Source organism: Odocoileus virginianus, chromosome X (genome assembly GCF_023699985.2).
Source record: "Odocoileus virginianus isolate 20LAN1187 ecotype Illinois chromosome X, Ovbor_1.2, whole genome shotgun sequence".
Taxonomy (NCBI): Eukaryota; Metazoa; Chordata; class Mammalia; order Artiodactyla; family Cervidae; genus Odocoileus; species Odocoileus virginianus.
The window spans coordinates 6786185-6803153 of NC_069708.1; the positions used below are offsets into that span (position 1 = coordinate 6786185).

Consider the following 16969-nt stretch of genomic DNA (forward strand, 5'->3'; position numbering starts at 1 on the left):
TTGTTTGCCATTTCCTTCTCCAGGAGATCTTCCCAATCCAGGGATCAACCCTGAGTCTCCTGCATTGGCAGGCAAATTCTTTACCACTGAGCCACCAGGGAAATCCCCTTATAGAGATTAGGTTAGGGTCTACTTATTGATTATTCATTTATTCATTAGTTACACAAGTAACTGTTGAGTTCTTCTAATATGCAAAACACTGTACTTTCAGATTAGATCCAAGAAAAACATCTTTGGAAAGGAGAGGAAATACACTGAGAAGTAAATACAAGAGAATGAAAGCTACTTTTATGTCTTTTATGTCTAGTTTGACTCTAATAGGCAGATAATAAGTTATACTATCAAGTTGATAGTAAAGATACTAATGCTAATAGCAAACACTTGCATAGCACTACAGCACCTACAGTGTGTTAGGCACTGTTGTATGGCTTCCCTGATAGCTCAGCTAGTAAAGAATCCACCTGCAAGGCAAGAGACCCTGCAATTCCTGGGTCGGGAAGATCCACTGGAGAAGGGATAGGCTACCCACTCCAGTATTCTTGGGCTTCCCTGGTGGCTCAGCTGGTAAAGAATCTGCCTGCAATGCGGGAGACCTGGGTTCGATCCCTAGGTTGGGAAGATCCCCTGGAGAAGGGAAAGGCTACCCACTCCAGTATTCTGGCCTGGAGAATCCCATGGACTGTATAGTCCATGGGGTAAGGCACTGTTGTAAGGGTTTTACATATGTTAACTCTTTGCTCGTCACTATAACACTAAGAGATAGTATTACCATATTTTATTGAATTCAAAACCCTATTAAAGGGCTTCCCTGGTGACTAAGTGGTAAAGAATCTGCCTGCCAATGCAGAAGACATGGGTTTGGTCCCTGATCTGGGTAGATCCCAGATTGAAGCAGCTAAGCCCATGTGCTACAGCTACTAAGCCTGTGCTCCAGAGCCCGGGAGCTGAAACTACTGAGCCCACATGCCACAGCTACTAAAGCCCACACGCCCTAAAGCACTTGTTCTGCAACAAGAGCAGCCACCACTATCAGAACCCTATGCACCGCAGCTAAAGAGTAGCCCCCACTTGCCACAACTAAAGCAAGTTCATGCAGCAATGAAGACCCAGCACAGCCAAAAGTAAATAAATAAAATTATTTTTAATTTTAGACATTAGACATAAGGTATATTTTGATTTCAGAGCTGTTAAAACATGGGGGATATGCCTTAAATTTGATGAAATATACTATTAGCCCCATTTTACAGATGAGAGATAAAGAGATTAAATATCTGAATCAATAGTTGAACCCAGTTAACCTAGTTTCAGAGTCTATACTCTTAACCAATAACTCATATCATTGGTGAAATGACACTTGGTTCAGGGGCATTGAGAGAAAAATTCATGCTATATAAATCAACTTGCTATGGCCCAGACCAAGAGAAATAAAAGAGAGAAAAATCAGTGGTGGTATCAGATATACTAGACAGTCACTGGCCTGTGTATTAGTTCTTAATGGGTAAGGTAACACAAGGTGTGGTATTGAAGTTCTGAAAAGGGGTTCCAGTCCCAGATTTATTATAACCATCTATGTGACCTTGATTATGTCATTTCGTCTCTTTGCCCCTATTTTGTCATCTGTAAAGTAAGGGTAGGGTTGGGAATACTTCAGTACCCGTCAAAAATTTTTGACTGGAATGCATAAAAGGAATACATTTTATTTACACAGACACACAGACACACTCACACACATACACACACATCTTTACCTGAAACCAGATACTTAGCCTTGCTTGTGCAATGTACTCTGATATTTTCTAATCTGTTCCATTTCATTCCATTAAAAAATTGCTGGTTGCAAGTCATTAAATTGATTTCAGGATTCACTAATAAGTACTTTGAAAACAAGTCATATAGACACTCTCTAAGCTTCTCTCCAGTTACGAAATTCCACAGCACAGGGTGCCTCCTGGAGTGGGGATGAGGGCTGGGAACCCCAGGAAAGAGAGAGTTGACCCATTGGCCTTACAAACAGTCATTTTCTTTTTAATTGGATCATGTTCTTACTACCTTCAGCAGAAAGTTCTCATTATCAAACTAGTTGGCAAATATCACTTTAGGGCACAAATTCTCATAGTCTGTTCCATGGCATGTTTAGTGAGAAATAAATTGGTGTGTCTGAAAAAGGCTTTGGTAGTCACAGAAGTAGGACAGGAGAGTCACCGACTCTATGCTCCTCTTAGAGTTTTGATGTATACTAAGAGCTACAAGAATTCCCACAGGAAAGTAGTTTGCTTATCTGTATAACCTAGTGTTTTTCCAATCTTATTGACCCCAGAACTATTTTTTCAAGGGAGAGTTATTAACATCACAAAGAACATTAATGTTCTGAGGAACTTGGCTTGGGAAATAGCCCTTCAGGGAATTCTAGAACTTATAAAATATTAATAACAAATATAAATTCTTTCTACAGTTACAGAAAGATTTCTACTTTCTCATATAGAATTATACTTCTTGATGAGAAAAGCAAAATTTAGAAGAGAAGCCCAGAAAATTGAGAAAATATCCAGAAAAAATCTTGAATTCTTTTAAAAAAAACTTAAATTGTTGAAAATAACAAAAGTGGACTATTTGCAGACTACTAGGCTAGAGAATCCCAGGGATGGGGTCGCACAGAGTCGGACATGACTGAAGTGACTTAGCAGAAGGCTAGTGAATACTATAGTACTGATACATTTTTGATCATTGACATATGAATATATTTTAAAAATATATAAAATTTTAAGGATAAATATATTTTAAAATCACACTACTAGAATTTCTCCTTCTTGGTTTACGTTGCAGAAGTCAATCAGAAGTAGTAGAACATTAAAGCTTAAATTAAAGGCAGGCTAGTGTCTATCAATGGATAAAGGTGATATTTTACAATGTTTCCTCTTCTCATTTTCTCTCAGATCTAAGATAAAAGAAACAGCCTCTTTAACAAGTAGAGACTGGGCCACCAAGAAGAAATAGTGAATACTTAAGTAAAAGGCTGCCTCTTTTTCCTGATAAAAGAAGAAAACAAAGACAGCTGGTAATGTAATTTTCAAAGGTGTGTGTGTGTGTCTGTCTGTCTGACAGAGACAAAGAGACACAGAGAGAGGAGGAGACAGAGAAGTGACTGTGTGTTGGGGGGGAGGGTGCGGTTAATGGTTTGTCCTTATTTCTCCTTTCTTTTTACTTCAAAGCTTCAGAAATCACTCTATTATTATTCCTGGTAACCTGGAAGCAAATTATTAGACACCTATCAATTCAAACTCACTTAATATGAGCTTAGTTGTATTTTTCAAATATATTTTTACTTTTGGGGACAGGGAACTTCTTTTTCCTTTATAGAACATAAAAATAACAGCAAATAAGTGACTTCAGAGAGGCCCTGACTCACATACGGTTTTGATGGTGCACCCAATTTCTAGTGCCACTTTCTACAGATCAGTTTGGCAACACATAACAAAAGCCTTACAAATGCAAATGTGCTTTAACACAGCATGTTCCATTTTGGGGGCATTTATCTTATGGAAAGGATCTGAGATATTTATAAAGGTGTAGGAAGAATATTAGATATGATATACAATCTTCGATAAAGTACTGAAAATTTTGAAATAACCTTAAGTGATTGAGTGATTTAGAATTGTGGTAAATGTGGGACAGCCACAGAAGGGAATACTATGCCATCATTTAAAAAATGCACTCTGCAGAGGAATATTTAAATATACAAAAAAATTTTTATTATAGTTCCAAGGGGAAAAAGCAGGTCATAAAGCTGTAAAATATTTTTATCCCTGTTCGGTTTAAAAAAAGGGCGAGAGAGAAAATCTGAGTTCAAATACACACACACACCCCTGAGAGATAGACAGAATGTATATAAACCACATTTTTTATAGTGGTTATCTCTAAGTGGTTGGATTACAGATAATTTTTCTTTCCTGTTTGTACTCTCTGCTTTCCAAAATCTCCTTGAGGGGCCTATACTACCCCTGTAATGTAAAAAAGAGACAACACAAGGAAATAATCTTTTATCTTTAGTCTCAAGATATCCTATTTCTCAAATATCCCTTCGGCTAAATTGGTATTTTGTGATGTCCATAAGCAAAGCTTCTAAGCGTATATTGATACTCCACATGAATACTTAAGAAATTGGTGATGTCTGGGGCTGGCTCCATATAAGCAGGTCAATCAGTGGATTTCTGAGTGTCCGTGTATACAGGTCTGACCTTTCTGGATGTGGGCACCGTGTGATATGGGTTGAGAGGTATGGAGATGCTCCTCCTGGACCCTCAAAGTTCTCCCCTTACAACTCAGAGATTATGGCTGACGTTTCACCCCCAGAGAGTCATTCCTCAGGCTTATGGCTTTTCACCCTATTAAAATGCAAATAACCCAGGAAAAGTACACATTAAACTTTACCTGTCACCTGGGTTAAATGAGTATAACATATCATTTTCTGAGATTAGGCTTTAACAGGGGAAGACATAGGAATTCGAGTGGGGCAGGCAGAGAGAATAAAGAGTGAAGGAATATATATATATATATATATATATATATATATATATATACACACACACACATATATATGACATCTGAGGAATAATTAATACGCATAATAGTAATATTTTTATTTATGGTTTATGAATAACTTACATGTTATTGCATTTAATCTCAATTAAATCGAATAGAATGGCTCTGCCACCAAGGCAATTTAAGCAGACCAGAAATTGGGGAAAACATAGAAGATAAAATCTGCAGGATTTAAAATTGTTCTGGAGCCATTCTCAAAAGCCACTGTCCCACTCAATTATGTATACTGCTTTAATTTGCCCTTCTTTTTTTGACACTTTCTAGGTATTTGTGATACTGTTCAAATAATGACTGCATGTTGATAAAAAGGTCAGACTCAGTCAAGAAAATAAGACAACTTCTTGTAATGATGTAAAGTAATTAGCCTCCAACTAATAAAAAAAAAAAAAAGAAAGAAAGAAAATAAGACAACTTCTTGTTTCATATACTATCAATGTATAATGAAAAGAGAGGACCACTACTTTCCAAGAATTTTTGTTCTAAAATAAAATGGTCAATTGGAGACATACATGAAAGCATCAAGTCAAATACTTTAAAATGTTTGTAAGCATGAATCTTTTTATTAACCTATGGAAAATGGAGAAGAAAGGAAAGGACTAGAAAATGGCAATAAAAGAAGAAGGCAGAAGCATGAAAGGAGAACATGTAGAATTGCTTCTTCTTCATTAAAATCTATCAATTTACTAAAAGACAGTCTATTGTGGTGGTTAAAAACAGACTCTGAAGCTGACTTCTTGGGTTCGAATCCCGGCTCTGTCATCTACACGCTCTGTGACTGTGTCTCAATTTCCTCATCTTAAAAATGGATATAATAATAATAGTATCTACCTTACAAGTTGCTATAAGGGTTAGGTTGGGTCATATTCATAATGTTGGCAGGCATAAAGTAATTGCCTTAAATGATGGTTCAACTCCACCAAACAAAAATAAACTCAACATGGATTAAAGATCTAAATGTAAGATTGGATACTCTGAAACTCTTAGAGGTAAACATAGGCAGAACACTCTTTCACATAAATTTTTCAATCCATCTCCTAGAATAATGGAAACAAAAACAAATAGGACCTAATTAAACTCAAAAGCTTAATCACCTCACACCAGTCAGAATGGCCATTATTAAAGTCTATAAACAATAAATCTTGGAGAGGGTGTGGAGAAAAAGAGGACCCTCTTACATTGTTGATGGGAATGACAACTGGTACAATAACTATGGAGAACAGTCTGGAGGTTCCTTAAAAAATTTACAACAGAGCTATCATATAATCTAGTAATCCCACTGCTAGGCATATATTTGGACATAATTCAGTAAGATACATGTGCCCCAATGTTCACTGTAGTACTATTTACAGTAGTCAAGACATGGAAGCAACCTAAATAACCACTGACAGAGGAATGGATAAAGAAGATGTGGCATATATATACAACGGAATGCTACTCAGCCAAAAAAAAGAATGAAATGATGACATTTGCAGCAACATGGAGATTATCATACTAAGTGAAGTAAGTCAGACAGAGAAAAATAAATATCATATGATATCACTTATATGTGGAATCTAAAATAAGATACAAATGAGCTTATTTACAAAACATAAATAGACTCACAGACTTAGAGAGTTAATTTATGATTACCAGAGGAGAGGAGTTGGGGAGAAGGATAGATAGGAAGTTTGGGATTGACATACACATTGTTATATTTATAGTATGTTCCAATATTACACTTTCAGTTAACCAAGGTTATTCCTCTTGGTTATTAATTATAACAATATATTTAGTTATAAAACACAATATTAATAATATATGAATACTATAATTAATTATAACATATAATTAATAAAATAGTAAAATATAAAAAGAATGAAGAGAGGTCAAGGATAAAAGATAAGAATAGTTAGGGAAGAAAACAGAATGGGCTGAAGTTTGAACTTACAGGCAGGTAGTATTTAATCAATTATATGAAGAATCATAGATTCACAGTAATATATATTGAATTGTCATATAATTATATGATATTATAAGTATCAGCTTTATGAAGTGAACTGCTCTGAGTAAAGATTCAAAAATATTACTTAATTGAGCACTTGAGAATACACTGTAGGAAATAATTGTGCATTAGTGGAAGGCTGGACAAAATCATCTAACTGGTCCTCCTCATCTTAACCTTCTGAATCCACCCACTAAGTCATATTTCAGGATGATTGGTGCCTCTAGTGCACTTGGCAGAGACTATCATAATTCAACTCTAAATAGCCACCAAGATGCAGTGAGGAGGGTAAGAGCTGAAAGTGGTCAATGACTTACTGGAAAGGAAGTGCTGGGACGCTGGGCCAAAGTCCCTGTGGGCTTCATGCAGCTGCCTGATGCGGTCCTCAACAGCGACCTGGGAGGAAGAGGAGAGAAATGTATCATCAGATACAATGAGGTGCAATTAAAACAATGCACCCCTTTTGGTAAGATCTTTCAAGCTTCTAAGGCCAGAACACTAAAGCCACAATTTATAACCCTGTTTTAATATCCGCTTACCTTACGCGCTTTCCGAGACTGATTTTTATCAAACAGCCCAAGCGAGAAAGATTTGCTCTCTTGACAATGTTAAAATGAGACTTTTAAAAAAACACTCTACTCATTGGTAGCCATGAATGAACTACTGTTCCAGTTAGTACCATCAAAATTGCAAGCTCTTAAATGTTTCACAAAAAGATTTGTTAGGGAGGGCACCATCCGCCATTAAACTAGGTGACTGAAGGAACTCAGAAATGATAAATATTTTGTCTCAGCCTCTTGTCATCACCATTTTTAAAAAATCATACTGGCTGATAATTAATGGATACTGAATGATATTTAATCACTGATAATAAGTAACTAAGAGTTGATTGATACTTTATCTATAAAGAAATAAGAGGCAAGGTTTTAGGGTTGATGGTGAGAATAAAAAAATTTTAGATTTTACTGAACTTGGAAATTACTGGGAACTATACCTTTAACTGGCATGGATTAAAAATTGCCACTGTTTTTTTCCTATTATGTTTTTCTATACTATATTGACACAGTATTCTGTCAGCTTAGTGAATTTCATTTTGAGTGGATAAGAAAGGGAAAGAATTTTATGGGAGAAATGGTATATTTTGTCCATTGGCATTTTGCCAACTTTATATTAATAGTGGCCCCAGGCATCCTAGCTTTATAATTTCAGATCCTGATTTGGTTCTGACCAGGCTATGCTAAACCAGAGGTTAGTCAGCACTTGCCAGAGCCATCAGAGCTCAGGCAGGTTCATGCCTGTAAAACACATCTCAAATTCAACAGAAAAGTGACTCAGGTAGCCTGGTCTAAAGTTGACTCTGACCTTCCCATGTCAATCAAGTACCTAGCCCAAATCCAGTACAGGCTTCTTGTTGCACGTTCTCCTTACCCTTGTCCATCTTTGCTGGGACCAAATATTTCAAAAACCACGTAGAGTTCATAAAAATGAAGAGTTTGCTTCATTGTGATGCACACAAACACACAGGGGACATATGAAACCTACTTTCTCAGCCTTATGACCCTGCTGTTGCTGCTGCTCAGTCAGTAAATGGCCCTTTGGACTGACTGTAGCCCCCCAGGCTCCTCTGTCTATGGGATATTTCAGGCGCCGATACTAGATTTAAAGGGACTAGATCTGATAGATAGAGTGCCTGATGAACTATACGGAAGTTCATGACATTGTACAGGAGACAGGGATCAAGACCATCCCCAAGAAAAAGAAATGCAAAAAAGCAAAATGACTGTCTGAGGAGGCCTTGCAAATAGCTGTGAAAAGAAGGGAAGTGAAAAGCAAAGGAGAAAAGGAAAGATATACCCATTTGAATGCAGAGTTCCAAAGAATAGCAAGGAGAGATAAGAAAGCCTTCCTCAGCAACCAATGCAAAGAAATAGAAGAAAACAATAGAATGGGAAAGACTAGAGATCTCTTCAAGAAAATTAGAGATACCAAGGGAACATTTCATGCAAAGATGGGCTCGATAAAGGACAGAAATGGTAGGGACCTAACAGAAGCAGAAGATATTAAGAAGAGGTGGCAAGAATACACAGAAGAACTGTACAAAAAGGTTCTTCATGACACAGATAATCATGAGGGTGTGATCACTCACCAAGAGCCAGATATCCTGGAATGTGAAGTCAGGTGGGCCTCAGGAAGCATCACTATGAACAAAGCTAGTGGAGGTGATGGAATTCCAGTTGAGCTATTTCAAAACCTGAAAGATGATGCTGTGAAAGTGCTGCACTCAATATGCCAGCAAATTTGGAAATCTCAGCAGTGGCCACAGGACTGGAAAAGGTCAGTTCTCATTCCAATCCCAAAGAAAGGCAATGCCAAAGAATGCTCAAACTACCGCATAATTGCACTCATCTCACATGCTAGTAAAAGTAATGCTTAAAATTCTCCAAGCCAGTCTTCAGCAATACGTGAACCGTGAACTTCCAGATGTTCAAGCTGGTTTTAGAAAAGGCAGAGGAACCAGAGATCAAATTGCCAAAATCTGCTGGATCATCAAAAAAGCAAGAGAGTTCCAGAAAAACATCTATTTCTGCTTTATTGACTACGCCAAAGCCTTCAACTGTGTGGATCACAATAAACTGTGGAAAATTCTGAAAGAGATGGGAATACCAGACCACCTGACCTGCCTCTTGAGAAACATGTATGCACGTCAGGAAGCAAAGTTAGAACTTACTTGACATGGACCAACAGACTGGTTCCAGATAGGAAAAGGAGTATGTCAAGGGTGTATATTGTCACCCTGCTTATTTAACTTCTATGCAGAGTACATCATGAGAAACGCTGGACTGGATGAAGCACAAGCTGGAATCAAGATTGCCGGGAGAAATATCAATAACTTCAGATATGCAGATGACACCACCCTTATGGTAGAAAGTGAAGAATTAAAGAGCCTCTTGATGAAAGTGAAAGAGGAGAGTGAGAAAGTTGGCTTAAAGCTCAACATTCAGAAAACTGAGATCATGGCATCTGGTCCCATCACTTCATGTCAAATTGATGGGGAAACAGTAGAAACAGTGGCTGGCTTTATTTTTCTGGGCTCTAAAATCACTGCAGATGGTGATTGCAGCCATGAAATTAAAAGACGCTTACTCCTTGGAAGGAAAGTTATGACCAACCTAGATAGCATATTAAAAAGCAGAGACATTACTTTGCCAACAAAGGTCCGTCTAGTCAACGCTATGGTTTTTCCAGTGGTCATGTATGGATGGGAGAGTTGGACTATAAAGAAAGCTGAGAGCCGAAGAATTGATGTTTTTGAACTGTGGTGTTGGGGAAGACTCTTGAGAGTCCCTTGGACTGCAAGGAGATCCAACCAGTCCATCCTAAAGGAGATCAGTCCTGGGTGTTCATTGGAAGGACTGATGCTGAAGCTGAAACTCCAATACTTTGGCCACCTGATGCGAAGAGCTGACTCATTTGAAAAGACCCTGATGCTGGGAAAGATTGAAGGCAGGAGGAGAAGGGAATGACAGAGGATGAGATGGTTGGATGGTATCACCAACTCAATGGACATGGGTTTGGGTGGACTCCGGAAGTTGGTGATGGACAGGGAGGCCTGGTGTGCTGCTGTTCATGGGGTCGCAAAGAGTCAGATATGACTGAGCGACTGAACTGAATACTGGAGTGCATTGTCATTTCCTTCTCCAGGGGATCTTCCTGACCCAGGGATTAAACCATGTGTCCTGCATCTCCTGCATTGAAGGTGGATTCTTTTTATTTTTTTCTAGAGTAAATTTTTTATTTAAATCTCTTTACAAATTGAATTCAATATTTTTTTAATTTTATTTTTTAAAGTTAATTTATTTATTTTAATTGGAGGCTAACTGCTTTACAATATTGTGGTGGTTTTTGCCATACATTGACATGAATTAGCCACGGGTGTACATGTGTCCCCAATCCCAAACCCCCCTCCCCCCTCCCTCCCTATCCCATCCCTCTGGGTTGTCCCAGTGCATGGGCTTTGAGTGCCCTGTTTCATGCATCAAACTTGGACTGGTGATCTGTTTCACATATGGTAATATACATGTTTCGATGCTATTCTCTCAAATCATCCCACCCTCACCTTCTCCCACAGAGTCCAAAAGTCTGTTCTTTGCATCTGTGTCTCTTTTACTGTCTTGCATATAGGGTCATCGTTACCATCTTTCTAAATTCCATATATATGCATTAAAATACTGTATTGGTGTTTTTCTTTCTGATTTACTTCACTCTGTATAATAGGCTCCAGTTTCATCCACCTCATTAGAACTGACTCAAATGTGTTCTTTTTAATAGCTGAGTAATATTCCATTGTGTATATGTACCACAGCTTTCTTATCCATTCATCTGCCAACGGACATCTAGGTTGCTTCCATGTCCTGGCTATTATAAACAGTGCTGCGATGAACATTGGGGTACACATGTCTCTTTCAATTCTGGTTGGATTCTTTACCCACTGAGCCATCGGGGGAAGTGGCTCAGATGGTGAATGCAATGCAGGAGATGCAGGTTTGATCCTTGACTCGGGGGTCGAAAAGAGTTGGCCAGGACTGAGCAAGTAACACTTCCACTTTCTTATGACCCTGCACTCCCAGTCAAACTCTACCTGCCTGTCCTGTGGCATTCCATCTGACTTAACACCCCTGAGGCCTCCCTGTAGAATGCTTGTATTCCCCTTTCCTTCCATTCAGGGCTGGTCTATGTTGGCTTCCTCAGCATTCTCGCAGTCCACGGTTTATACCTGGAGCACTTCTATCAGAGCCACTCCTTTCATTATATGGATGGATGGTAACCATTCCCTGCTTACTTCTTCTGTCCTCCCCTCCCTCCCACAGGACGCACTGAGTCCTGCATGTAGTAAGTGGTAAGAAATATTTGTGTAATGACTAGTCAATCAAACCAGTGGGTAAGAGAGTGTGTGTGTGTGTGTGTGTGTGTGTGTGTGTGTGTGTATGCATGTACCAGTGTGAGAAAGAGAGAAGGAGAGAGGGAGGGAGATACGGGAGAATAAATGAGAATGTTCACTGACACTGACTGCATGCTCTAAGTCCCTGGGTAAATTATTTGAATCTTAACTTACCTTATCATTATAATGGGACAATATGTCCTACCTCATGGAGTTATTATGGGGATTAAATAAGATGATACATGTGTTTAGGTCAGTTTCTATCATATGATAATTGCTCAGTAAATGCTAGTAGCTACTGTTATTATTGCTATTATGCTTAATAAATAGGTTACAGTGTGCAAGGCACCACACAAAATCCAAAAATGGATAGTATTATTAATCACTTTGTGCATGACAATATGAAGTAACATGCAATCTTCCCAATAACTCTATGGAAGGAAGTAATATTATTTCACCAGTTCACAGATGTAGAAACCGAAGCATAAGAGGATAAAAAAAATCAACTGAACAAAACTGGCCTAAGCTTAAGTAGTTAGTAAACTGGCAGGTCCTGGATTCAAGCTCATTCAGTCTAGCTGTCGGTCTTCACTGCTACTCCAGAGACTATGGTTGGAAAAAAAGTAGTGTATAAATATTTAATAAGCAGTGGGCCTTTTCATTTACTTTTAAATTAATTTATTGAAAGCAGATCTAACCTAGTGCACCTATCTATGAAACTTTTAGCTATCAGTGTTTTATGGTCCAGTGCAAGTTTGGTTCCTGGTCTTGAAGAATGTGGTACTTCAAGATTGTAGACAAGAGCTGTAGAAAAACACATGCAAACGGATGTGTGGAATATGTAATTCTTTCTAAAGGCAGAATGGGTCGTTTCATAATGAAATCAAAGAAGAGAGGAATGTGAAATTTGGGGTGGGTAGGAAGGGACAGGGAGGCCATATGGAAATGGGCACTGAGCAGAAACCTTTGCACATGCTGAGAAAGAAATCCCCAAGGGAACATGTGGGGGGCGAAGGAGAATGAGCATGCCACAGGCCATTTCTTCTGGTGATAGTGTTAGTAGCTTCATAGGGACCATGTGGGAACAGTCTCAGAATCCATTATAAGCGCCTGATCTGAAGGGTGCTTTCTTCTTATATAGGAAGGGCCATGGTGGTAGTTTCCAGTGTACACCCAATGTTATTAAGAATTTAAAATGAGATAAAAATGAATCTCCACTCCTATAACTCAAACTTAAGAAAAGGGATGAGAGTGAGATGGAAATTTAAAATGCATCATCTTAACTAATGAGAACAGACCGTATAGCACAGGGAACTCTACTCATTGCTCCAAAGTGACCTAAATGGGAAGGAAATCCAAGGAAGAGGGGATATAGGTACACATACAGCTGATGTACTTTGCTGCACAACAGAAACGAACACAACATTGTAAAGCCAATTACACCCCAGTAAAAAATGAAATGCACCATGTGATGCAATGAAGTCTCCAGAAAACAGTCTTAAATTAACTAAAGAATTAAGCATACAATATTTCTTTTCACAAATTATCTTTGGAGAAAGGTATGGCATGGACTGAAAGCATAGTTGAGAAAATACTTCTAAGAAAGAAAAACCTGAAGGCACACAAAATCCTCATAAACTGTAGCTGCTTAGGAACAATGCACTTGTGAGCTATTAGACAAGGAGATGAAATTTGATAAGCTTTTAAAACAATAACTTCCATGTGTTAGGCCTTACTAACTGGATTTTTTTTTAAACCAATGTAAAATTCTATATACAAACTAGGAAGTAGAAGTCAGAAATTTTACCCCGTTACCTTGTATTCTGGCACAATTCATTCTTTACTTGGTTGTTTATTTCTTCCTTTTTTAAGTATATGTTAATACAGAAAGATATATGAGAGAAAGGAGTGCTACAGTCTTGATCTTTGGAAGCATAAAGGGTTGGAGGTGAGGAATGCAAACAAAACAGGGAAAATTCTGGGGTAGCAAGCAGAACACTGGTGTCAAACAGGACAGTGAGATGCAGTTAGCTAGGTATGTTGCAAGCAGATGATGCAAAGCAAGATTCTGCAGATGCTGAGGCTCAAGATTTACCCCATTAGCAAAGGGAACCTGGAGAAGGCAATGGCACCCCACTCCAGTACTCTTGCCTGGAAAATCCCATGGATGGAGGAGGCTGGTAGGTTGTGGTCCATAAGGTCGCTAAGAGTCGGACATGACTGTGCGACTTCACTTTCACTTTTATGCATTGGAGAAGGAAATGGCAACCCACTCCAGTGTTCTTGCCTGGAGAAACCCAGGGGCAGGGGAGCCTGGTGGGCTGCCGTCTATGGGGTCACACAGAGTCGGACACGACTGAAAAGACTTAGCAGCAGCAGCAGCAAAGAGAACCACTGAAGATTTCTGTGAGGGGACATGTAGTTTGAGAGGGAAGCTGAGGTTTAGGGAGATGAATCTGTCAGCGTGACAGATCCAAAGAGGCTGAGACCAGTTGGAGGATGTTGGAATTGACCTGACAAGACTTGGAGTGATATGTGTTGGAATGAAGACCATGCTGCCTGGAACAGAATAGAAGGTACAGACTGGGAGGTATTTTGAAATAAGGAAAAACTAAATACTTTGGTATGGGAGTGTAATTCTGGTAGAAGCGAATAGAACTTCAGGATTTCCAGGGTGGAAGACTGGGAGATTGCTGATGGAAATATCGAAATGAGAAAGGGGAGGGATGACAAATGGGTAAAGGAATTCTTTTGGAACAGAAAGAATTTGACGTAACAGTGAAAGATTTAACTGGAGATGTCACGTATAGCCAGTTGGAGAAATTTGCCCTAGTCATTAAAGGAAGGAAAGTGAAGTGAAACTGAAAATGGTAGGATTGAGCATTAGGAGGTGAACAGAGAAGGAAGCCAAAGGAGTCTAAATAGAATTATTTAAAGAGACAGGAAGGGGACTTCCCTGGTGGTCCAGTGGTTAGGATCCCAGGCTCCCAGTGCAGAGGGGCCTGGGTTCAATCCCTGACTGGGGAACTAGATCTCACATGCTGCAACTAAGGGTTCACATTGTGCAACTAAAGATCCTACATACCACGACTAAGACTTGGCACAGCCAATAAATAAATAAATGGTGGTGGTTTAGTCACTCAGTTGTGTCTGACTCTTTGCCACCCCATGCACTGTAGCCTGCCAGGTTCCTCTGTCCATGGGATTCTCCAGGCAAGAATACTGGAGTGGGTTGCCATTTCCTTCTCCAGGGGATCTTCTTGACCCAGGGACTGAACCTGGGTCTCTTGCATTGCAGGAAGATTCTTTTACCAACTGAGCTACAAGGAAAGCTAAAAATAAATAAGCAAATAAAAAAATCAAACAAATAAAAATAAATAGGAGGAACCCAATTTCCCCCAAATTCATAGACCATACCTCTGTTTCCTTTCATAAAAAGAAATACAATTATAACATCACTTTGGAAGCATACATCTTGTGTCTACAATTAGATCACAGATCAAGAAAGCTTAGAACTGGAAGAAACCTTATCTATTGATACACAAGGGTCTCCTCTTTAGAACTATCCCAGATGGGCAGAAGACTGCCATCTGCTCCCTGAGTACTCATGATCTAGCTTGCAGCATTTCTTTAGAAAAAGCAAGTCAGAGGGGGAAAATGTCTTTAAAAAACAAAAACCAAATGTGCTCTGTGAGATTAAGCACCCGTCTTTCTTTCCCTAGAATGTTCCAGGTGACTAGCACAGTACCTGGCATACACCAGGTACTCGATTCATACTAATTGAATGAATTAATGTGTAGTTTATTCAAGGATCTTCACCATAACTACTACTTTTTTTTTTTGGTTATGCCATGGTATGTGGGATCTTAGTTCGCTGACCAGGGATCGAACCTGCTCCCCCTGCAGTGGAAGCCCAGAGTCTTAACCACTGGACCACCAGGGAAGTCCCATAACTACTATATTTTGAATGAAGAATTTCATTTTCAAGAGGCCCAAATCAAGTTTTGGAAAGACCTTTCCTCACTCCCTCGCTTCTTTCTTTCCTTCTTTTTTGATGCTCAAATTTTATTTAAAAATAAAAAGGAAAGAAGAAAACCATTTAGATTCATTGTGCCTACATTGGATTTAGAAAAAAATTTTTAAAGCAGTAATTTGTATGACAAACCAAGAACCCAAATCTCCTCCATATTTGTTTTATTCTAATTTTTAAATAATCATATTTGAGAGCTCTGAGGACTATATACAATTCTTCTTTGCTTTCTCCTTTCAGATGAGTTCTATAGGCAGCGTACTCTTTGCAGACCTCCCTTTTTTCACTCTACTAAGAAATGTCTCTCTATTCATTCAAAAGATATTTACTACAATGTAAGTTCCTTGTCCACAAAGATAGGGACCTTTTCTGCCTCATTCACAGTTTAGCACAGTGCCTAATACAAAGGAGATGCTCAATATTCAACAAATGAGTCAATGAATAGGCTTTTTGAGCTCTTGTTACATTAGGTACTGCACTAAGTATGATTAAGGTATACTTGAAAGTGTAATTTGGGGCTAATGAATGAGCACTGAGTCCTTCAAGTAAATTAATGATAACCACTCCATTCTCAGCTATGACTGTCTCCCAATGTTCAGTCAATTCCTTTGTGTATTTTGAAGAATATCTTTATTTCATTTTTTTCCCTTCAAAATTGCTTTAAATAAGCCAAAAGGAGAAGAAAGAAAAAGGACAGATACTAACACTGTGGCTGCCAGTCAAGATTTCAAATAAAATTGATCTAAATGCAAGTATTTGATACTTAACTTTGTTTTACGTTCTCAAGGGCTCCCACTTTTTCTTTTGACCTCCTTGTTAATTACCTTTAAGTTTTTATCTTCAGTGGAGTTTGAGAAGAGGCAAGAATTCCCTCTTGATGTGGAAATACATTGCTAGGCAATGTGTTTCCTTCCTAGTGTTCAAGTGTTCTTACTGGCACTATATCCATAAATGGTGTTTACCACAGTCTTAGGAAAAGATGTAACTGGGTGTGTACACTGGGGTGTACATTTCAATTATCTGACTCTCTGGCTTGTCTAGACCCTTGAAAAATATCCATGGGCATGCAAAAACCAGACTTCACACATCCAGTGATGAGCCCATAAAAATAAAACTCTCCTTGTGATGGGATGCTAGTGAATAAACGACTTGCATGCACACAAATGTCTCTCTACAGTCTACTCACGAGGCTTTGTCCAGGAAATGTATAGTTTGTATACTTTCCTGTCCGCACTTAACTGGGGGAAGGCTTCAGAATTCATTCTTGCTTCCAAATTCTTACTGTAACATTCCTAAATACACGCCCAAACATTATCCCGGAAATGCTCCTGAGATTTATTACAGTTTAAGATCCTCTTAAAGAATTGTAGTTCTTTTCAGTTAAAATCCATTCTTATTCTAATGCTGATTTTTTTTTCGA

The 16969-nt window shown here is 38.6% G+C and overlaps 1 protein-coding gene across 7 annotated transcripts in view; it reads right to left on the reverse strand.

Moving 5' to 3' along the window:
• Positions 1-16969, reverse strand: part of DMD (dystrophin) — a 2261655-nt gene that overhangs the window by 237881 nt on the left and 2006805 nt on the right. For all 7 annotated transcript variants that reach the window (XM_070462101.1, XM_070462106.1, XM_070462102.1 and 4 more), the window contains one exon: positions 6898-6976. In XM_070462101.1, the coding sequence (XP_070318202.1) occupies positions 6898-6976 (79 nt within the window). The remainder of the gene's footprint in view (positions 1-6897; positions 6977-16969) is intronic.